General features: G+C 39.4%; 1 protein-coding gene and 1 long non-coding RNA gene across 4 annotated transcripts in view; one reads left to right on the top strand and one right to left on the bottom strand.

Moving 5' to 3' along the window:
* Positions 1 to 24,405, bottom strand: part of LOC141376673 (uncharacterized) — a 227,007-nt gene that overhangs the window by 202,274 nt on the left and 328 nt on the right. For 2 of the 3 annotated variants that reach the window (XR_012387368.1, XR_012387366.1), the window contains exon 2: positions 19,160 to 19,324. The exons of the other annotated variant lie outside the window; for it this stretch is intronic. This is a non-coding gene — a long non-coding RNA (uncharacterized lncRNA). The remainder of the gene's footprint in view (positions 1 to 19,159; positions 19,325 to 24,405) is intronic. 3 annotated transcript variants of the gene reach the window in all.
* Positions 10,372 to 24,203, top strand: LOC101882681 (uncharacterized). Its single transcript, XM_021479903.3, has 9 exons — positions 10,372 to 14,539; positions 15,147 to 15,265; positions 17,705 to 17,769; positions 17,848 to 18,047; positions 18,831 to 18,996; positions 19,144 to 19,302; positions 21,759 to 21,823; positions 21,922 to 22,018; positions 24,145 to 24,203. The coding sequence occupies exons 1-9, from the start codon at positions 10,528 to 10,530 to the stop codon at positions 24,146 to 24,148; spliced, it is 4,887 nt and encodes a 1,628-aa protein (XP_021335578.3). The 5' UTR covers positions 10,372 to 10,527; the 3' UTR covers positions 24,149 to 24,203.

Raw genomic sequence — 24,405 nt, 5'->3', positions numbered from 1 at the left:
TCTGCATCTCCAGTAACTTCAACAACAGAGGAGCAGAATACATTATCTATGACTGAGTTTACAACCGAAACAATATCAGCTACTGTAGAACTAACCACAAGCCAACAGACACAAACCAGTCCTGATAGTTCCCCCACAATAACAGAATCAACACCCTTCACAACAGAAGAGTCCACTGGGACAACAATCACATCGGAATCTTCTACGATGGCAACGACAATATACACAACAGTTACCTCTCCATCTCCGGTAACTACAACAACAGAAGAGCAGAATTCATCATCTATGACTGAGTTTACAACAGAAACTTCAGCTACTGTAAAACTAACCACAAGCCAACAGACACAAACCAATCCTGTTAGTTCCCCCACAATACCAGAATCAACACCCTTCACATCAGAAGAGTCCACTGGGACTACAACCACATCGGAATCTTCTACAATGGAAACACTATACACAACAGGTACCTCTGCATCTCCGGTAACTTCAACAACAGAGGAGCAGAATACATCATCTATGACTGAGTTTACAACCGAAACAATATCAGCTATTGTAGAACTAACCACAAGCCAGCAGACACAAACCAGTCCTGATAGTTCCCCCACAATAACAGAATCAACACCCTTCACAACAGAAGAGTCCACTGGGACTACAATCACATCAGAATCTTCTACAATGGAAACGACAATATACACAACAGGTACCTCTCCATCTCCAGTAACTTCAACAACAGAGGAGCAGAATACATCATCTATGACTGAGTTTACAACTGAAACAATATCAGCTACTGTAGTACCAACCACAAGCCAACCGATACAAACCAGTCCTGATAGTTCCCCCACAATAACAGAATCAACACCCTTCACAACAGAAGAGTCCACTGGGACTACAATCACATCGGCATCTTCTACAATGGAAACTACAGTATACACAACCGGTAACTCTCCATCTCCGGTAACTTTAACAACAGAAGAGCAGAATTCATCATCTATGACTGAGTTTACAACAGAAACTTCAGCTACTGTAGAACTAACCACAAGCCAACAGACACAAACCAATTCTGATAGTTCCCCCACAATACCAGAATCAACACCCTTCACAACAGAAGAGTCCACTGGGACTACAACCACATCGGAATCTTCTACAATGGAAACACTATACACAACCGGTAACTCTCCATCTCCGGTAACTTCAACAACAGAAGAGCAGACTACATCATCTATGACTGAGTTTACAACAGAAACTTCAGCTACTGTAGAACTAACCAAAAGCCAACAGACACAAACCAGTCCTGATAGTTCCCCCACAATACCAGAATCCACACCCTTTACAACAGAAGAGTCCACTGGGACTACAATCACATCAGAATCTTCTACGATGGAAACGACAATATACACAACAGGTACCTCTCCATCTCCGGTTTCTTCAACAACAGAAGAGCAGAATACATCATCTATGACTGAGTTTACAACTGAAACAATATCAGCTACTGTAGTACCAACCACAAGCCAACCGATACAAACCAGTCCTGATAGTTCCCCCACAATAACAGAATCAACACCCTTCACAACAGAAGAGTCCACTGGGACAACAATCACATCGGAATCTTCTACAATGGAAACTACAGTATACACAAATGGTAACTCTCCATCTCCGGTAACTTCAACAACAGAAGAGCAGAATACATCATCTATGACTGAGTTTACAACAGAAACTTCAGCTACTGTAGAACTAACCACAAGCCAACAGACACAAACCAATCCTGGTAGTTCCCCCACAATACCAGAATCAACACCCTTCACAACAGAAGAGTCCACTAGGACTACAATCACATCGAAATCTTCTACAATGGAAACTACAGTGTACACAACCGGTAACTCTCCATCTCCGGTAACTTCAACAACAGAAGAGCAGACTACATCATCTATGACTGAGTTCACAACAGAAACTTCAGCTACTGTAGATCTAACCAAAAGCCAACAGACACAAACCAATCCTGATAGTTCCCCCACAAAACCAGAATCAACACCCTTCACAACAGAAGAGTCCACTGGGACTACAACCACATCTGAATCTTCTACAATGGAAACATTATACACAACAGGTACCTCTGCATCTCCAGTAACTTCAACAACAGAGGAGCAGAATACATTATCTATGACTGAGTTTACAACCGAAACAATATCAGCTACTGTAGAACTAACCACAAGCCAACAGACACAAACCAGTCCTGATAGTTCCCCCACAATAACAGAATCAACACCCTTCACAACAGAAGAGTCCACTGGGACAACAATCACATCGGAATCTTCTACGATGGCAACGACAATATACACAACAGGTACCTCTGCATCTCCAGTAACTTCAACAACAGAGGAGCAGAAAACATTATTTATGACTGAGTTTACAACCGAAACAATATCAGCTACTGTAGAACTAACCACAAGCCAACAGACACAAACCAGTCCTGATAGTTCCCCCACAATAACAGAATCAACACCCTTCACAAGAGAAGAGTCCACTGGGACTACAATCACATCAGAATCTTCTACGATGGAAACGACAATATACACAACAGGTACCTCTCCATCTCCGGTAACTTCAACAACAGAAGAGCAGAATACATCATCTATGACTGAGTTTACAACCGAAACAATATCAGCTACTGTAGAACTAACCACAAGCCAACAGACACCAACCAGTCCTGATAGTTCCCCCACAATAACAGAATCAACACCCTTCACAACAGAAGAGTCCACTGGGACTACAATCACATCGGAATCTTCTACGATGGAAACTACAATAAACACAACAGGTACCTCTCCATCTCCTGTAACTTCAACAACAGAAGAGCAGAATACATCATCTATGACTGAGTTTACAACAGAAACTTCAGCTACTGTAGGACTAACCACAAGCCAACAGACACAAACCAATCCTGATAGTTCCCCCACAATACCAGAATCAACACCCTTCACAACAGAAGAGTCCACTGGGACTACAACCACATCGGAATCTTCTACAATGAAAACACTATACACAAAAGGTACCTCTGCATCTCCGGTAACTTCAACAACAGAGGAGCAGAATACATCATCTACGGCTGAGTTTACAACCGAAACAATATCAGCTACTGTAGAACTAAACACAAGCCAACAGACACCAACCAGTCCTGGTAGTTCCCCCACAATACCAGAATCAACATCCTTCACAACAGAAGAGTCCACTGGGACTACAATCACATCGAAATCTTCTACAATGGAAACTACAGTATACACAACAGGTACCTCTCCATCTCTAGTAACTTCAAAAACAGAAGAGCAGACTACATTATCTATGACTGAGTTTACAACCGAAACAATATCAGCTACTGTAGAACTAACCACAAGCCAACAGATACAAACCAATCCTGTTAGTTCCCCCACAATACCAGAATCAACACCCTTCACAACAGAAGAGTCCACTGGGACTACAACCACATCTGAATCTTCTACAATGGAAACATTATACACAACAGGTAGCTCTGCATCTCCAGTAACTTCAACAACAGAGGAGCAGAATACATTATCTATGACTGAGTTTACAACCAAAACAATATCAGCTATTGTAGAACTAACCACAAGCCAACAGACACAAACCAGTCCTGATAGTTCCCCAACAATAACAGAATCAACACCCTTCACAACAGAAGAATCCACTGGGACAACAATCAAATCAGAATCTTCTACGATGGAAACGACAATATACACAACAGGTACCTCTCCATCTCCGGTAACTTCAACAACAGAAGAGCAGAATACATCATCTATGACTGAGTTTACAACTGAAACAATATCAGCTACTGTAGTACCAACCACAAGCCAACCGATACAAACCAGTCCTGATAGTTCCCCCACAATAACAGAATCAACACCCTTCACAACAGAAGAGTCCACTGGGACTACAATCACATCGGCATCTTCTACAATGGAAACTACAGTATACACAACAGGTACCTCTCCATCTCCGGTTACTTCAACAACAGAAGAGCAGAATACATCATCTATGACTGAGTTTACAACAGAAACTTCAGCTACTGTAGAACTAACCAAAAGCCAACAGACACAAACCAGTCCTGATAGTTCCCCCACAATACCAGAATCAACACCCTTTACAACAGAAGAGTCCACTGGGACTACAATCACATCAGAATCTTCTACGATGGAAACGACAATATACACAACAGGTACCTCTCCATCTCCGGTTACTTCAACAACAGAAGAGCAAAATACATCATCTATGACTGAGTTTACAACTGAAACAATATCAGCTACTGTAGTACCAACCACAAGCCAACCGATACAAACCAGTCCTGATAGTTCCCCCACAATAACAGAATCAAAACCCTTCACAACAGAAGAGTCCACTGGGACAACAACCACATCGGAATCTTCTACGATGGCAACGACAATATACACAACCGGTACCTCTCCATCTCCGGTAACTTCAACAACAGAAGAGCAGAATTCATCATCTATGACTGAGTTTACAACAGAAACTTCAGCTACTGTAGAACTAACCACAAGCCAACAGACACAAACCAATCCTGATAGTTCCCCCACAATACCAGAATCAACACCCTTCACAACAGAAGAGTCCACTGGGACTACAACCACATCGGAATCTTCTACAATGGAAACACTATACACAACAGGTACCTCTGCATCTCCGGTAACTTCAACAACAGAGGAGCAGAATACATCATCTATGACTGAGTTTACAACCGAAACAATATCAGCTACTGTAGTACCAACCACAAGCCAACAGATACAAACCAGTCCTGATAGTTTCCCCACATTAACAGAATCAACATCCTTCACAACAGAAGAGTCCACTGGGACAACAATCACATCGGAATCTTCTACAAGGGAAACTACAGTATACACAACCGGTAACTCTCCATCTCCGGTAACTTCAACAACAGAAGAGCAGACTACATCATCTATAAATGAGTTTACAACCGAAACTTCAGCTACTGTAGAACTAACCAAAAGCCAACAGACACAAACCAATGCTGATAGTTCCCCCACAATACCAGAATCAACACCCTTCACAACAGAAGAGTCCACTGGGACTACAACCACATCTGAATCTTCTACAATGGAAACATTATATACAACAGGTACCTCTCCATCTCCGGTAACTTCAACAACAGAAGAGCAGAATACATTATCTATGACTGAGTTTACAACTGAAACAATATCAGCTACTGTAGTATCAACCACAAGCCAACCGATACAAACCAGTCCTGATAGTTCCCCCACAATAACAGAATCAACACCCTTCACAACAGAAGAGTCCACTGGGACTACAATCACATCGGCATCTTCTACAATGGAAACTACAGTATACACAACCGGTAACTCTCCATCTCCGGTAACTTTAACAACAGAAGAGCAGACTACATCATCTATGACTGAGTTTACAACAGAAACTTCAGCTAATGTAGAACTAACCAAAAGCCAACAGACACAAACCAATCCTGATAGTTCCCCCACAATACCCGAATCAACACCCTTCACAACAGAAGAGTCCACTGGGACTACAACCACATCGGAATCTTCTACAATGGAAACACTATACACAACAGGTACCTCTGCATCTCCGGTAACTTCAATAACAGAAGAGCAGACTACATCATCTATGACTGAGTTTACAACAGAAACTTCAGCTACTGTAGAACTAACCACAAGCCAACAGACACAAACCAATCCTGGTAGTTCCCCCACAATACCAGAATCAACACCCTTCACAACAGAAGAGTCCACTAGGACTACAATCACATCAGAATCTTCTACAATGGAAACTACAGTGTACACAACCGGTAACTCTCCATCTCCGGTAACTTCAACAACAGAAGAGCAGACTACATCATCTATGACTGAGTTCACAACAGAAACTTCAGCTACTGTAGAACTAACCAAAAGCCAACAGACACAAACCAATCCTGATAGTTCCCCCACAAAACCAGAATCAACACCCTTCACAACAAAAGAGTCCACTGGGACTACAACCACATCTGAATCTTCTACAATGGAAACATTATACACAACAGGTACCTCTCCATCTCCGGTAACTTCAACAACAGAAGAGCAGAATACATCATCTATGACTGAGTTTACAACCGAAACAATATCAGCTACTGTAGAACTAACCACAAGCCAACAGACACAAACCAGTCCTGATAGTTCCCCCACAATAACAGAATCAACACCCTTCACAACAGAAGAGTCCACTAGGACTACAATCACATCAGAATCTTCTACAATGGAAACTACAGTGTACACAACCGGTAACTCTCCATCTCCGGTAACTTCAACAACAGAAGAGCAGATTACATCATCTATGACTGAGTTCACAACAGAAACTTCAGCTACTGTAGAACTAACCAAAAGCCAACAGACACAAACCAATCCTGATAGTTCCCCCACAAAACCAGATTCAACACCCTTTACAACAGAAGAGTCCACTGGGACTACAATAACATCAGAATCTTCTACGATGGAAACGACAATATACACAACAGGTACCTCTCCATCTCCGGTTACTTCAACAACAGAAGAGCAGAAAACATCATCTATGACTGAGTTTACAACTGAAACAATATCAGCTACTGTAGTACCAACCACAAGCCAACCGATACAAACCAGTCCTGATAGTTCCCCCACAATAACAGAATCAAAACCCTTCACAACAGAAGAGTCCACTGGGACAACAACCACATCGGAATCTTCTACGATGGCAACGACAATATACACAACCGGTACCTCTCCATCTCCAGTAACTACAACAACAGAAGAGCAGAATTCATCATCTATGACTGAGTTTACAACAGAAACTTCAGCTACTGTAGAACTAACCACAAGCCAACAGACACAAACCAATCCTGATAGTTCCCCCACAATACCAGAATCAACACCCTTCACAACAGAAGAGTCCACTAGGACAACAATCACATCGGAATCTTCTACAATGAAAACTACAGTATACACAACCGGTAACTCTCCATCTCCGGTAACTTCAACAACAGAAGAGCAGACTACATCATCTATGACTGAGTTTACAACAGAAACTTCAGCTACTGTAGAACTAACCACAAGCCAACAGACACAAACCAATCCTGATAGTTCCCCCACAATACCAGAATCAACACCCTTCACAACAGAAGAGTCCACTGGGACTACAACCACATCGGAATCTTCTACAATGGAAACATTATACACAACAGGTAGCTCTGCATCTCCAGTAACTTCAACAACAGAGGAGCAGAATACATTATCTATGACTGAGTTTACAACTGAAACAATATCAGCTACTGTAGAACTAACCACAAGCCAACAGACACAAACCAGTCCTGATAGTTCCCCCACAATAACAGAATCAACACCCTTCACAACAGAAGAGTCCACTGGGACAACAATCACATCAGAATCTTCTACGATGGAAACGACAATATACACAACAGGTACCTCTCCATCTCCGGTAACTTCAACAACAGAAGAGCAGAATACATCATCTATGACTGAGTTTACAACCGAAACAATATCAGCTACTGTAGTACCAACCACAAGCCAACCGATACAAACCAGTCCTGATAGCTCCCCCACAATAACAGAATCAACACCCTTCACAACAGAAGAGTCCACTGGGACTACAATCACATCGGAATCTTCTACAATGGAAACTACAGTATACACAACCGGTAACTCTCCATCTCCGGTAACTTCAACAACAGAAGAGCAGACTACATCATCTATGACTGAGTTTACAACAGAAACTTCAGCTACTGTAGAACTAACCACAAGCCAACAGACACAAACCAATCCTGGTAGTTCCCCCACAATACCAGAATCAACACCCTTCACAACAGAAGAGTCCACTAGGACAACAATCACATCGGAATCTTCTACAATGAAAACTACAGTGTACACAACCGGTAACTCTCCATCTCCGGTAACTTTAACAACAGAAGAGCAGACTACATCATCTATGACTGAGTTCACAACAGAAACTTCAGCTACTGTAGAACTAACCAAAAGCCAACAGACACAAACCAATCCTGATAGTTCCCCCACAAAACCAGAATCAACACCCTTCACAAGAGAAGAGTCCACTGGGACTACAACCACATCTGAATCTTCTACAATGGAAACATTATACACAACAGGTACCTCTGCATCTCCAGTAACTTCAACAACAGAGGAGCAGAATACATTATCTATGACTAAGTTTACAACCGAAACAATATCAGCTACTGTAGAACTAACCACAAGCCAACAGACACAAACCAGTCCTGATAGTTCCCCCACAATAACAGAATCAACACCCTTCACAACAGAAGAGTCCGCTGGGACTACAATCACATCAGAATCTTCTACGATGGAAACGACAATATACACAACAGGTACCTCTCCATCTCCGGTAACTTCAACAACAGAAGAGCAGAATACATCATCTATGACTGAGTTTACAACCGAAACAATATCAGCTACTGTAGAACTAACCACAAGCCAACAGACACAAACCAGTCCTGATAGTTCCCCCACAATAACAGAATCAACACCCTTCACAACAGAAGAGTCCACTGGGACTACAATCACATCGGAATCTTCTACGATGGAAACTACAATAAACACAACAGGTACCTCTCCATCTCCTGTAACTTCAACAACAGAAGAGCAGAATACATCATCTATGACTGAGTTTACAACAGAAACTTCAGCTACTGTAGAACTAACCACAAGCCAACAGACACAAACCAATCCTGATAGTTCCCCCACAATACCAGAATCAACACCCTTCACAACAGAAGAGTCCACTGGGACTACAACCACATCGGAATCTTCTACAATGGAAACACTATACACAACAGGTACCTCTGCATCTCTGGTAACTTCAACAACAGAGGAGCAGAAAACATCATCTATGGCTGAGTTTACAACCGAAACAATATCAGCTACTGTAGAACTAACCACAAGCCAACAGACACCAACCAGTCCTGGTAGTTCCCCCACAATACCAGAATCAACACCCTTCACAACAGAAGAGTCCACTGGGACTACAATCTCATCGGAATCTTCTACAATGGAAACTACAGTATACACAACAGGTACCTCTCCATCTCTAGTAACTTCAAAAACAGAAGAGCAGACTACATTATCTATGACTGAGTTTACAACAGAAACTTCAGCTACTGTAGAACTAACCAAAAGCCAACAGACGCAAACCAATCCTGATAGTTCCCCTACAATACCAGAATCAACACCCTTCACAACAGAAGAGTCCACTGGGACTACAACCACATCTGAATCTTCTACAATGGAAACATTATACACAACAGGTACCTCTGCATCTCCAGTAACTTCAACAACAGAGGAGCAGAATACACTATCTATGACTGAGTTTACAACCGAAACAATATCAGCTACTGTAGAACTATCCACAAGCCAACAGACACAAACCAGTCCTGATAGTTCCCCCACAATAACAGAATCAACACCCTTCACAACAGAAGAGTCCACTGGGACAACAATCACATCGGAATCTTCTACGATGGCAACGACAATATACACAACAGTTACCTCTCCATCTCCGGTAACTACAACAACAGAAGAGCAGAATTCATCATCTATGACGGAGTTTACAACAGAAACTTCAGCTACTGTAGAACTAACCACAAGCCAACAGACACAAACCAATCCTGATAGTTCCCCCACAATACCAGAATCAACACCCTTCACATCAGAAGAGTCCACTGGGACTACAACCACATTGGAATCTTCTACAATGGAAACACTATACACAACAGGTACCTCTGCATCTCTGGTAACTTCAACAACAGAAGAGCAGAATACATTATCTATGACTGAGTTTACAACTGAAACAATATCAGCTACTGTAGTATCAACCACAAGCCAACCGATACAAACCAGTCCTGATAGTTCCCCCACAATAACAGAATCAACACCCTTCACAACAGAAGAGTCCACTGGGACTACAATCACATCGGCATCTTCTACAATGGAAACTACAGTATACACAACCGGTAACTCTCCATCTCCGGTAACTTTAACAACAGAAGAGCAGACTACATCATCTATGACTGAGTTTACAACAGAAACTTCAGCTAATGTAGAACTAACCAAAAGCCAACAGACACAAACCAATCCTGATAGTTCCCCCACAATACCCGAATCAACACCCTTCACAACAGAAGAGTCCGCTGGGACTACAACCACATCTGAATCTTCTACAATGGAAACATTATACACAACAGGTACCTCTGCATCTCCGGTAACTTCAACAACAGAGGAGCAGAATACATTATCTATGACTGAGTTTACAACCGAAACAATATCAGCTACTGTAGAACTAACCACAAGCCAACAGACACCAACCAGTCCTGATAGTTCCCCCACAATAACAGAATCAACACCCTTCACAACAGAAGAGTTCACTGGGACTACAATCACATCGGAATCTTCTACAATGGAAACACTATACACAACCGGTACCTCTCCATCTCCGGTAACTTCAACAACAGAAGAGCAGAATACATCATCTATGACTGAGTTTACAACAGAAACTTCAGCTACTGTAGAACTAACCAAAAGCCAACAGACACAAACCAGTCCTGATAGTTCCCCCACAATACCAGAATCCACACCCTTTACAACAGAAGATTCCACTGGGACTACAATCACATCGGAATCTTCTACAATGGAAACTACAGTGTACACAACCGGTAACTCTCCATCTCCGGTAACTTCAACAACAGAAGAGCAGACTACATCATCTATGACTGAGTTCACGACAGAAACTTCAGCTGCTGTAGAACTAACCAAAAGCCAACAGACACAAACCAATCCTGATAGTTCCCCCACAATACCAGAATCAACACCCTTCACAACAGAAGAGTCCGCTGGGACTACAACCACATCTGAATCTTCTACAATGGAAACATTATACACAACAGGTACCTCTGCATCTCCGGTAACTTCAACAACAGAGGAGCAGAATACATTATCTATGACTGAGTTTACAACCGAAACAATATCAGCTACTGTAGAACTAACCACAAGCCAACAGACACAAACCAGTCCTGATAGTTCCCCCACAATACCAAAATCAACACCCTTCACAACAGAAGAGTCCACTGGGACTACAATCACATCAGAATCTTCTACGATGGAAACGACAATATACACAACAGGTACCTCTCCATCTCCGGTTACTTCAACAACAGAAGAGCAGAATACATCATCTATGACTGAGTTTACAACCGAAACAATATCAGCTACTGTAGAACTAACCACAAGCCAACAGACACCAACCAGTCCTGATAGTTCCCCCACAATAACAGAATCAACACCCTTCACAACAGAAGAGTTCACTGGGACTACAATCACATCGGAATCTTCTACGATGGAAACTACAATAAACACAACAGGTACCTCTCCATCTCCTGTAACTTCAACAACAGAAGAGCAGAATACATCATCTATGATTGAGTTTACAACCGAAACAATATCAGCTACTTTAGAACTAACCACAAGCCAACAGACACAAACCAGTCCTGATAGTTCCCCCACAATACCAGAATCAACACCCTTCACAACAGAAGAGTCCACTGGGACTACAATCACATCAGAATCTTCTACGATGGAAACGACAATATACACAACAGGTACCTCTCCATCTCCGGTTACTTCAACAAAAGAAGAGCAGAATACATCATCTATGACTGAGTTTACAACCGAAACAATATCAGCTAATGTAGAACTAACCACAAGCCAACAGACACCAACCAGTCCTGATAGTTCCCCCACAATAACAGAATCAACACCCTTCACAACAGAAGAGTCCACTGGGACTACAATCACATCGGAATCTTCTACGATGGAAACTACAATAAACACAACAGGTACTTCTCCATCTCCGGTAACTTCAACAACAGAAGAGCAGAATACATCATCTATGACTGAGTATACAACAGTAACTTCAGCTACTGTAGAACTAACCACAAGCCAACAGACACAAACCAATCCTGATAGTTCCCCCACAATACCAGAATCAACACCCTTCACAACAGAAGAGTCCACTGGGACTACAACCACATCGGAATCTTCTACAATGGAAACACTATACACAACAGGTACCTCTGCATCTCCGGTAACTTCAACAACAGAGGAGCAGAAAACATCATCTATGACTGAGTTTACAACAGAAACTTCAGCTACTGTAGAACTAACCAAAAGCCAACAGACACAAACCAATGCTGATAGTTCCCCCACAATAACAGAATCAACACCCTTCACAACAGAAGAGTCCACTCGGACTACAATCACATCGGAATCTTCTACGATGGAAACTACAATAAACACAACAGGTACCTCTCCATCTCCGGTAACTTCAACAACAGAAGGGCAGAATACATCATCTATGACTGAGTTTGCAACAGAAACTTCAGCTACTGTAGAACTAACCAGTCCTGATAGTTCCCCCACAATACCAGAATCTACACCCTTCTCAACAGAAGAGTCCACTGGGACTACAACCACATTTGAATTTTCTACGATGGAAACTACACTATACACAACAGGTACCTCTCCATCTCTGGTAACTTCTACAACAGAAGAGCAGACTACATCATCTATGACTGAGTTTACAACAGAAACTTCAGCTACTGTAGAACTTACCACACGCCAACAGACAAAAACCAGTCCTGATAGTTCACCCACAATAACAGAATCTACACCCTTCACAACAGAAGAGTCCCCTAGGACTACAACCACATTTAAATCTTCTACATCGGAAACTACATTATACACAACAGGTACCTTTCCATCTCCGGTAACTTCAACAACAAAAGAGCAGAATACATCATGTATAACAGGCAGCACTTCATTTTCAGCCTATTCCACAACACCACAGAACACATCAACATTGTCAACAGAAATATCTTCAACTACTGTTGAACAAACCACAAGCCAACAGACACAAACATTTACAGCAGAAGATTCATCTGTGATCGCAACCACAATCAAAACTTCTACAACTGAAAGTGGTTCAACATCGGAAACTGCAGTATACACAACAGGTACCTCTCCATCTCCGTTAACTTCTACAACAGAAGAGCAGAATACATCATCTATTACTGAGTTTATAACAGAAATATCTTCAGCCAAAAGTCTTCAAACACAAACCAGTCCTGCTATTTCTACTACAGTAACTGAGTCTACAACATTTACACCAGAAGAGTCCCCTATAAGCACAACCACATTCAAAGCTTCTACAATGGAAACTGGTCTAACACTGGCAAGTACAACAGGTACCTCTCCATCTTTACCATACTCCACAACACAACAGAATACATCAACTTTGTCAACAGAAGTATCTTCAGCTACTGTCAAACAAACCACAAGCCAGCAGACAGAAACCAGTCCTGATATTTCTTCAAAAGTAACTGAATCCACACCACTCACAACAGAAGAGTCCTCTGTGACTACAACAACATTTGAATCTTCTACACTTGAAAATATTCCAACAATGGAAACTACATCATACACAACAGGTAGCACTTTATCTTCAGTAAGTTCAACATCAGAAGAGTCCCCTTTAAGCAGAACCACATTCAAAACTTCTACAATGGAAACTGGTCCAACACTGGCATCTACAACAGGTACCTCTCCATCTTTACCATACTCCACAACACAACAGAGTACATCAAGTTTGTCAACAGAAATATCTTCAGCTACTGTCAAACAAACCACAAGCCAGCAGACAGAAACCACTCCTGCTATTTCTACCACTGAATCTGAACCTACATCATCCGTTTATTCAAGTATTACAACACCAGTGACCCCTTTAAGCACAACAACTTTAAAACTGTCTACAAGTAACAGCGGTCTGGAATCTACAACATCTAAAAATAGTCCAGCTGTAACAAATACAACATCAAGTACAATCCCTACTCCATTCTCACCATTGTCTACTACTGAAGGTCTGAGCACTTCAACCTTTACCCTGTCCAGTCCAGCTAAACAAACAAGTCAACAAACACAAACCACTATTTCAACCGCAAGCACAGGAATACATTCAACACAGTCAGTTAGTTCAACATTTCCAACACTGGAACCCATTAAGACAACATCTTCAGAGCCACCTGCCTCCTCCAGTACCATTTCCCCCAATCCCACCTCAAATCAAACCACAGCCTCAACATTTAGCATTTCTACTTCATCTCAGTCAAGATCCACTCTTGAAGCGCTATCCTCTCCTCATCCTAGTACCCAAAAAACATCTACATCACCACAAACTCCTGTTTTCACAACAGTTTTCAGTTCTCTTTCAACAGCTCAGGATTGTCAAGGCAAGTGTGAGTGTCATGGATCTCCATGCAGCTACAATAAAACAACAGGGAAATGCCAGTGTAACTGTAAAGAAAACATTAAAGGACCATATTGCAATTTAACAGTGGACTCTTCCATAGCGACTATCAGTGAGTATTCATCATGATGTTTTTAAATGACACATTTTAACGAGCAATGGGTATTGAAACAATAATAACTCAAACCCCAAGGCCCTTGTTGTAAATTAGTTACAGTAAAGATAGATTAAGTGGCTTAGTGATTAGCACTGTCGCCTCACAGCAAAAAGGTCGCCGGTTCGAGTCCCTGCTGGGCCAGTTGACATTTCTGTGTGGAGTTTGCATATTATCCCCTTGCTGGCATGGGTTTGCCTCACAGTCCAAACACATGCGCTATAGGTGAATTGAATAAACTAATTGGCTGTAGTGTATGAGTGTGTGTGTAAATGTGAGTGTGTATAAGTGTTTCCCAGTACTGGGCTGCAGACGGAAGGGCTTTCGCTGTGTAAAACACATGTCTGAATATTTGATGGTTCATTCCACTGTGGCGACCCCTGATATATAAGGGACTAAGCCAAATTAAAATGAATGAATGAATGTGACAATCCACACAGACACCAGACTTCCTTAAAGTTCCTTCATTACAATGATTTGCACACTATTTTCATACCAGTTAACTCATTCAATGTACCTTATGTTCTACTAATGAAGTCTATCTCAATTTACTGTTTAATTTCAGCTGGGGATATACCCACAAGGAAAGCAAATATCTCTCTTAGACTTGGACTGAATTATTCTGAGTATCAAAATCCAAACTCTGTGAAAACACAAAACCTGATTTCCATCTTACAGCATGAGGTAAATCAATCTAGTTTCACATTGTTTACTGATTGATTCTTAGGCCTTTCACAATAATCAACATATGGACTTTTTGCGCAACGCATGGACATGACCTCAACCATTTTTGGTGGTGCAATACATATCGCCCATACAACTCAAGCAACATTTTAGTTGATTGTGCAACTTCTCTATCTCTATGGGAGGTGTCAGTGTATATGGTTAAAAAACACTGTAGTATTTACTATAAATTATAGTATAAGAAATAGTATATTTTTAAGTGGGCGACGCAGTAGCGCAGTGGGTAGTACGTTTGCCTCACAGCAAGAAGGTCGCTGGGTCGCTGGTTCGATCATCGGCTCAGTTGGCGTTTCTGTGTGGAGTTTGCATGTTCTCCCTGCGTTCGCGTGGGTTTCCTCCGGGTACTCAGGTTTCCCCCACAGTCCAAAGACATGCGGTACAGGTGAATTGGGTAGGCTAAATTGTCCGTAGTGTATAAGTGTTTGTGTGGATGTTTCCCAGAGATAGGTTGCGGCTGGAAGGGCATCCGCTGCGTAAAAACTTGCTGGATAAATTGGCAGATTAGACCCCAAATTAATAAAGGGACTAAGCCGACAAGAAAATGAATGAATGAATGAATGAATGAATATTTTCATGTGGGTGTCTGACAACTGAAAATATACAGTTGAAACCAGAAGTTTACATAAACTCTAAATAAAGGAATATAACCTTTTTTTTTTTTTTTTTAAATGTCTGGTGGTAAATCATAGTAAACGTTTACTATTTTAGGTCCGTTAGTATTACTTAAATGATTTACATTTGCTAAATGCCAGAATAATGAGAGATTTTTTTTTCTTTGAGAATGTTTCATTAATTTCTAGACAGTCCAAAGTTTACACACATTTCCTTAGTATTTTTTTTAGCTTTGCTTTAAAGCTGTATAACTTTGATCAAATGTGTTGGGTATCCTTACACAAGCTTCTCACAATAGTTTGAAGTATTTATATATGTATAAACTGGAAAAACATCCTTATACAAAGCTGAACCTAAATATATATATATACATCATGATAAATTGAATCAAATTTGTTATGACCACCCACTTACACACACACACACACACACACACACACACACACACACACACACACACACACACACACACACACACACACACACACACATATATATATATATATACATATATATACCTATATATATATATATATATATATATATATATATATATATATATATATATATATATATATATATATATATATATATATATATATGTGTGTGTGTGTGTGTGTGTGTGTGTAAGTGGGTGGTCATAACAAATTTGATTCAATTTATCATGATTAAAAACTTTAGTGGGTAAAACCTATTGGAATAGGGGCAATGCATAATGATTCAAAATTGCAATTAATTAATATTTTGGGGGATGCACAATTTTTAATATCAAACGATTGTCTGAAATGTGCCTGTCAAAAGGTTGCTATATAAACTATTGTTGAACTGAATGGAATGGAAACATGTTAGGATCACCTATCACTATCTTTGCTCAAAAACTATCACTATCTTTGTCGGCAGCTAGCTCTCTGCAACTCTCACATGGTCGCCCACTGAAGCTAAGCAGGGCTGCGCCCGGTCAGTACCTGGATGGGAGACCACTTGGGAAAGCTAGGTTGCTGCCGGAAGTGGTGTTAGTGAGGCCAGCAGGGGGCGCCCAACCTGCGGTCTGTGTGGGCCCTAATGCCCCAGTATAGTGACGGGGACTCTATACTGCTCAGTGAGCGCCGTCTTTCGGATGAGACGTTAAACCGAGGTCCCGACTCTCTGTGGTCGCTAAAAATCCCAGGATGTCCTTCGAAAAAGAGTAGGGGTTTAACCCCGGCATCCTGGCCAAATCTGCCCACTGGCCTCTGTCCATCATGGCCTCCTAACCCTTCCCATATCATGATTGGCATATCATCACTCTGTCTCCTCTCCACCAATCAGCTGGTGTGTGGTGTGCGGTCTGGCGCAAAATGGCTGCCGTCGCGTCATCCAGGTGGATGCTGCACACTGGTGGTGGATGAGGAGATCCCCCCCCCCATTGTGTAAAGCGCTTTGAGTGCCCAGAAAAGCGCTATATAAATGTAACGAATTATTATTATTATTATTATTAAAAAAAAAAGGAAATAAACCGGACACAGTCTAATAAATGTAAAAAATAAAACATTTTATTTATTATTAATAAAAACATTATCATTAATTTCTATAAAAGTCTTTACAAGTCCATCTAAACAAACAAGTCAAGCTAGATGTTTTTACTGCAATGCACTTGAACACATTTATATAACTGCATGTGTTATAAATTAATTACCAATCTTATTTAGGAGAAATAAATGAAAAGACCTCAAGCCTTTTTTGCAATATTAACATGCAAATTTTAATTATTTATTTTCTGTTTTACAGCTTTTTATCTTTTGTAAAAAGGCAGATGCACAAAACTTCAAAAACGTGTCCATTAATAGACTAATGTAAGTCGATTTCTGCTGTATTGCATAGATTGCAAATATTTACCACTGAAAATGACATTAATGTTTTTCCCCATCTAGACAAGGCAGTGTTATTGCCGAAAGCACTGCAGAATATAACTATCCCAACAACAACACCCAAATACAGTTTCTAAATAACAATTTGGGGCAAACGCTTGAAAGAATATTAAATGACTCCGAATCATTTCAAAATCTCAGCGCAGCTCTCAATGCATCAATTGAGGTCACTCGAATAACCATGGGCAAAGTTGAAATATTGAGTAAGTTTATGTTTTATTTTGATCTCATATATACTTCAGTTAAAGGTGCAGTATGTAAGTGTGTCACCCAGTGGTTGAACTAGATATTGCATGCCTTGTTTAAAACTAGTGCAAGCGCAGGTTGCCAGGTTGACAGAAGTGAGCCTAACTACTATTAGGGTTGGGCGATGTCGACCAATTTGGCATTGTACAATGTCTAATGTGAAACATCGCGACGGACGATGGCCTTGTCGTCATAGGCAGCGGTGAATTATTTATTTATCATCTCAATAATGAATTAATTCATAAATTTATATTTGTAGCCTAATGTTTCAATTAACTGACTCGCATGGTCTTTGGCTTACCCATAACCAAATCATAAATAAAAAAAGATAAATTACACACAAATGACCACCTGTCCATCACTTTTTCTGCGGGACTCTAACATGAATAGGCAGAGTGATCTGTGTCATTATATTGGCATTGACTAACTTGTATTGCTGTGCAATTAATTAAAAATCCGGTTTTGATTTCGATTTTGGCTTCTAACGATTATGAAAAACATTTGACAGCACACATTTTTAAAGCAGACTTCAGCATTGTTTTTCAAACAAGTATGTTCACTTAGCATGTTTATTAAATATCTGCAAACATATTATGGTACTTTTATGCTTTAAAAACTTCAAAAACTTACACACAGCACCTTTAACGCGTTATTGTTCAAGAGACACAATGATTACAATACAATATTTCTCAAATATGGCTCCTGATGTATAATTCATATTTTTTCTTTGTTATGAGCAGATATTTCACAGGTAAAACCATTTGTGAACTGTCCAGTCAATCTTGAAAACTTAACGCAAGAGCTGGACAATGGAGTATGGGTGTGTGTGGGACCATGCAAAGCAAATCCAGACTTCTGCAATCATCATGGTGAATGCCAAAATGCAATAAATGGCGCAGTGTGCAAGTATGTTTTTCTCTGCAAATTGTAATAATTACAGTTCTTATCTGCATATTCTTCACAAAACATATTTAAGATTGTTGCATTTCGATTAAAAAGGTGGACTGATTTTAATGTTAATGAATTTTCCAACTTTCCTCTTCATTTGTCAAGCTGTACAAGCTCTTACTTTGAGAAGTACTATGGAGATCAGTGCGAGCAGTACAGCAGAGGTCCAGGTTTCTACGCTGTTCTCTTCGGCAGTTTAGCAGCTTTAGCTCTACTCATCATCATTACAGTTGTGATGGTTGTAGTTTTTCACAGAGCCAGAAGGTCAGTACATACAGTATCCACACTGTAAAAACAAATATCTATTAATTAACAGTTTCTGTATTTTGTGATTCACAAGTGTTTATTTACAGTTTTGAATTGCATTATGGGATGCTGATCTCTGCTCTGTCAACTTTTGATGTTGAAAATTTAACTCTATAGTTTAGCAAAGTGACTTTTATTGACATTTTAGTAGGGCTGTGCAGTTAATTCAAAATTCGGTTTGGGTTTTGATTTTGGCTTCTAACGATTATGAAAAAACATTAATGGAGATAAATGATCATTGCATCATATACCGCCCCTTTTCTAGTTGTGCACATTTGTTGCTCTGCAAAGCTCAGTTTCACCTGAACATCACTAAAAGCCTGTACTGTAAGGTAACTTTTGCAGCACATGATGCGCATCATTGATGTACATTCGCATCATTCATGTTTTTAAAAGCGCGAAAGAGATTGCATGCTCTTGTGTGTGTGCGTGCTTAGCCTCAGAGACGATCTAACGCCATCTTAATGCGAGTCCTTTAATGGTCAAAAACATGCATTTGTGTCAGAGTGCGCTGTTTAGTGATCATTTATATGAACCCTGATTTGTGTAATAAACAAACAAGTTTAGAATAAAAAAAGAGAAACCAGAACTGTACTGCTATTAAAGTGACAGCGCACAGTATTTCTGCTGCCGACTGTTTTTATCATTAATCAAACAACAAAAGGAGAAAATCCCTCACTGCTCTTGACTAAAGGACTGCTGTAGCTATAATTAAAGTTTTTTTCCTACAGTGAAGATGCTTAAAGCACACTAGTACATACTAGTATTCAGCTTAAAGTGACATTAAAAGGCTTAATTAGTGTAATTAGGCAAGTCATTGTATAACAGTAGTTTCTTCTGCAGACAATCAGAAATATATATATTGCACAAGGGGGCTAATAATATTGAGCTCTTAAAATAGGTCAGAAAACATTTAAACCTGCTTTTATTCTAGCTGAAATAAAACAAATAAGCCTTTCTCCTAAAGAAAAAAATATTAGAGGAAATACTGTGAAAAATTCCTCCGTTAAACATCAGTTGGAAAATATTTATATATAATAAAATTTAAAAAAATCACAGGAGGGCGAATAATTTTGACTTCAACTTTAATCGTATTGAATAATCGTGAGTACAATTATGACCAAAATAATCGTGATTATGATTTTTGCCATAATCGAGCAGCCCTACATTTTAGTACTTTACAATAATAATAGAAAAATAAGTTGTAAAACAACACACTGTAAAACCCAACAGTCAACTTTATCAAATAAAATGAGTGTAGTTAACTCAAAATGTACTGAAAGCTAATTCTACTCATTTAAAGAGTTTTGAACTCAGTGTTGAAGGTAATGAGTTAATTAAATACCTCATTACTTCGACTTAAATTGATTAAGTTCACAGTACTCTTATAGATTAGTTTCAGCACTCAAATAGTTTGTAGCAATCGGTTTCCTCAAACGGTTTGAGTTACCTTAACTAATTGGGTTTACAGTACCCAGTTTGTTTGAGTTCTCTTCATTTATTGGATTTTACAGTGCTCAAGTTGCTTTGTTGACTCAAATGGATTAAGTTCACAGTACTCATTAGGATTAGTTTTTGAACTTAAAGGGTTTGTTGCAATCAGTTTCCTCAAATTGTTTGAGTTGCCTTAACTTATTGCAACAAAAGCTCATTCTGAAAACGTAGCCCCGCGGACTATTTTGGAAACCGGGATTTGCAAGCGAACTAGTTTGTGACGGGATGAGAAAGCGGCGAAATCCAAAAACACGGTCAAAATTGGACGAGGGCTTTTGCTTTTCTATTCTGGACGGCTTTTGTAAATCGTCGCTTGGATTTAGGGAAGGAGGAGGAGGAGGGTGGCTGGCTCGGTCGATTAGCTGATTGGCCGGCCGCCCGGTCGATCGTTCAGTCATTCAGTCCATCAGTCGGACAGACGGTCGCTCGACAGCGGCCTCCGGCAGCCTTTCGCGTGAGAATAGCACGGGCGCTAACGGCATGCGTTCCCGAGAGATGTTCGAGACTCGAAAAAGCGCATGTTTCGTGAAAACAAAAACTGCACAAATATGTACCTCCCGGGATGGGAGCCCACGATGAGCCTGGGTTGACTTATTGGGTTTCACAGTGTAGAAAATGTACTGGCAGCTCAATACAAGGTGTTTGTAGCGTAATATATACAACACCAACCCAGACTATATATCACTGTAAACTATAAAAATATTAATAAAAGTCACTTTTTCAAACTTTTTAAGATTAAAAGCTATTGTAAGAAAGTTCAAGTCCCATACTGCCATTCATGAGTATAAATCAATAGGAAAAATAAAAACATGAATCCCAAAATACAGAAAACTGCTTATTTACAGATTTTATTCCAGTGCATTTCATTCACATAAACATGCAAACATCCCACAACTAATAACCCACTCCTCTAATTGCAGCAGGTCATTTAACATAAGGAGGTTGTCCATTTTTGATGATGACTTCTTTGACTTTACATCAAGAGGTATGATGTCTGTTTGCTGCTATATGCATGCCGTGTTAAATAGTAAAAATTAATACGGTGAGAAAGATAAAAATATATTATGAAAAATATTATTTTAGGACACACAGACAGAGGTTACTGGCATCAAAACATTTTAGCCACGGAAGATTCCGATTCTGGGACTTTCAGACCGTACCCTGAAAACACATCTGCACGGTAGGATGAGAAATTGTGCATGTCATTTAATAAATATGAGAAGAAAAAAAAACATTATCAAAGACCAGTGTGGGGAAAGTTACCTTTAAAAATGCATTACAATATTGAGTTACTTCCCGAAAAATTTAACTAGTTGGGTTACTTAGTTCCTTTTAATGGTAAGTAATGCATTATGTTACTATTGAGTTACTTGATCTTAAATAAGGTTGGATCTCTCAGAACTTGCAGTTTTTTTTAAATAGAGGTGCTCTGCAATGCACTGTACAACACCATACACCTTAAAAAAACACATTGAAAAAATGTATGTAGGATAGGGTGTCACGGTGGCGCAGTGGGTAGCACAACCGCCTCACAGCAAGAAGGCCGCTCATACGAGCCTCAGCTGGGCCAGCTGGCATTTCTGTGTGGAGTTTGCATGTTCTCCCCGTGTTGGTGTGGGTTTCCTCCAGGTGCTCCGGTTTTCCCCACAGTCCAAACACATGCGCTATAGGTGAATTACAAGCTAAATTGTCCGTAGTGTATGTGAGTGAATGAGAGTGTATGGATGTTTCTCACTAATGGGTTGCAGCTGGAAGGGCATCTGCTGTGTAAAACATATGCTGGATAAGTTGGCGGTTCATTCCGCTGTGGCGACCCCAGATTAATAAAGGAACTAAGCTGAAAAGAAAATGAATGAATGATGTAGGATAATGTTATCTTTTGAGAACTTCCTGACCTCCAGAGCTATACATGCCATACAGTAAATACAGATTATTGAAAGATTAAAGCCATGTTTTTGCTACTTTTGTACTTTCTGTTGTATTAGTTAAGTAAAAATCCCTGTCTAAAGAGACAATCCCCTTTTCTTCAGTGTGTTCAAAATAATGAGAATATGTCCATCACAGAAACATAAGCCTCTGACCTGCCATCTTCATTTCTGACTGTTCCCATGGGGAGCAAATTCTCTCATTGAGTGCATGATTTAACATGACTGTGTTTTTTTAAATTCAGCAATTAATTTTTTTGAAAGCTAATTAATTAAACTAAACAGCAACTAACAACTTTTTTAAGCAACTCAAATATTATTGCTTACTTTAAGAAATGCATTTATTTACTCGTTACTTATAAAAGTAATATTATTACATTACTTGTGATGCACTTCCTTCAACACTGTTTAAGACCTGAATCAGATTTCAAAATTAACTAGGACAAATGTTTTCTAACTGAGGTCCAATAATGTCCAGAGCGGCGCAAGATTATTTATACATTTTAATAAAAAATTGTATTTTCAGTTTTTTTTTTATATAAGCAAACATTATATTTGGATAAATAAAAAGATAATATATAAAAAAACTAACAAATAAATAATAAACTGGACAAAAATAGTTAAAGAAATAATGAAACAATAAAAAATAATAAAAAACTAAAATATTATATTATATTATTAATATAATAATATAAAACTATTTTTAAAATTCTTAAAAACAATTAAGATAAAAATAAATAAGGATAAATATTTAAAAATATTTGTACAAACTAAATTAATATGACGGCGTCACAGTGGCGAGTGGATAGCACGATCGCCTCACAGCAAGAAGGTCGCTGGTTCAAGCCTCGGCAGGGTCAGTTAGCATTTCTGTGTAGAGTTTGCATGTTCTCCCCATGATCGTGTGGGTTTCCTCCGGGTGCTCCGGTTTCTACCACAGTCCAAACACATGCAGTAAATGGGAATTGGGTAAGTTAAATTAGATGAGTGTGTATAGATGTTTCCCAGTAATGGGTTGCAGCTGAAAAAGAATCCACTGCATAAAGCATGTGCTGGATAATTTGGCAGTTCATTCCGCTGTGGCGACCCCAGATTAATAAAGCAACTTTTTGAATGAATGAATGAAATTAAAATGACTTGAATACAAACACACACAAAATAAGTTTCTACAATGAAAATTCCTGTAATAATGGAACCAATAGCAAATTAAAATGATCCAAATATTAGATTTAAGACCCATTCACAATATAATTTTTTTTATCATTGCTTGGTCCCCCTTGTGTGAACAGTCATATTATATAATAATGCTATTGATATTGACACTTGTGTATTTGTTTTTTGATTCATTATTTAATCTCAACTCTCTATTTTTTCCCTACAGATAAAGACCAGAGCAAATGAAGTATATGATATCTGAAGAAACAGAGATCACAGCTATACATATATATATATATATATATATATATATATATATATATATATATATATATATATATATATATATATATATATATTTATATATATATATATATATATAATACTATATTTGTTGATATTTTTGACACTAATCTCAAGAAGTCAACATGTGGTGTATAAACAGTATTTAAAGTGAAATGGCTGTAAATATTATAAATTATATTAT

Source organism: Danio rerio, chromosome 11, assembly GCF_049306965.1.
Source record: "Danio rerio strain Tuebingen ecotype United States chromosome 11, GRCz12tu, whole genome shotgun sequence".
Classification (NCBI taxonomy): Eukaryota; Metazoa; Chordata; class Actinopteri; order Cypriniformes; family Danionidae; genus Danio; species Danio rerio.
This window is presented reverse-complemented; position numbering and strand designations above follow the sequence as displayed.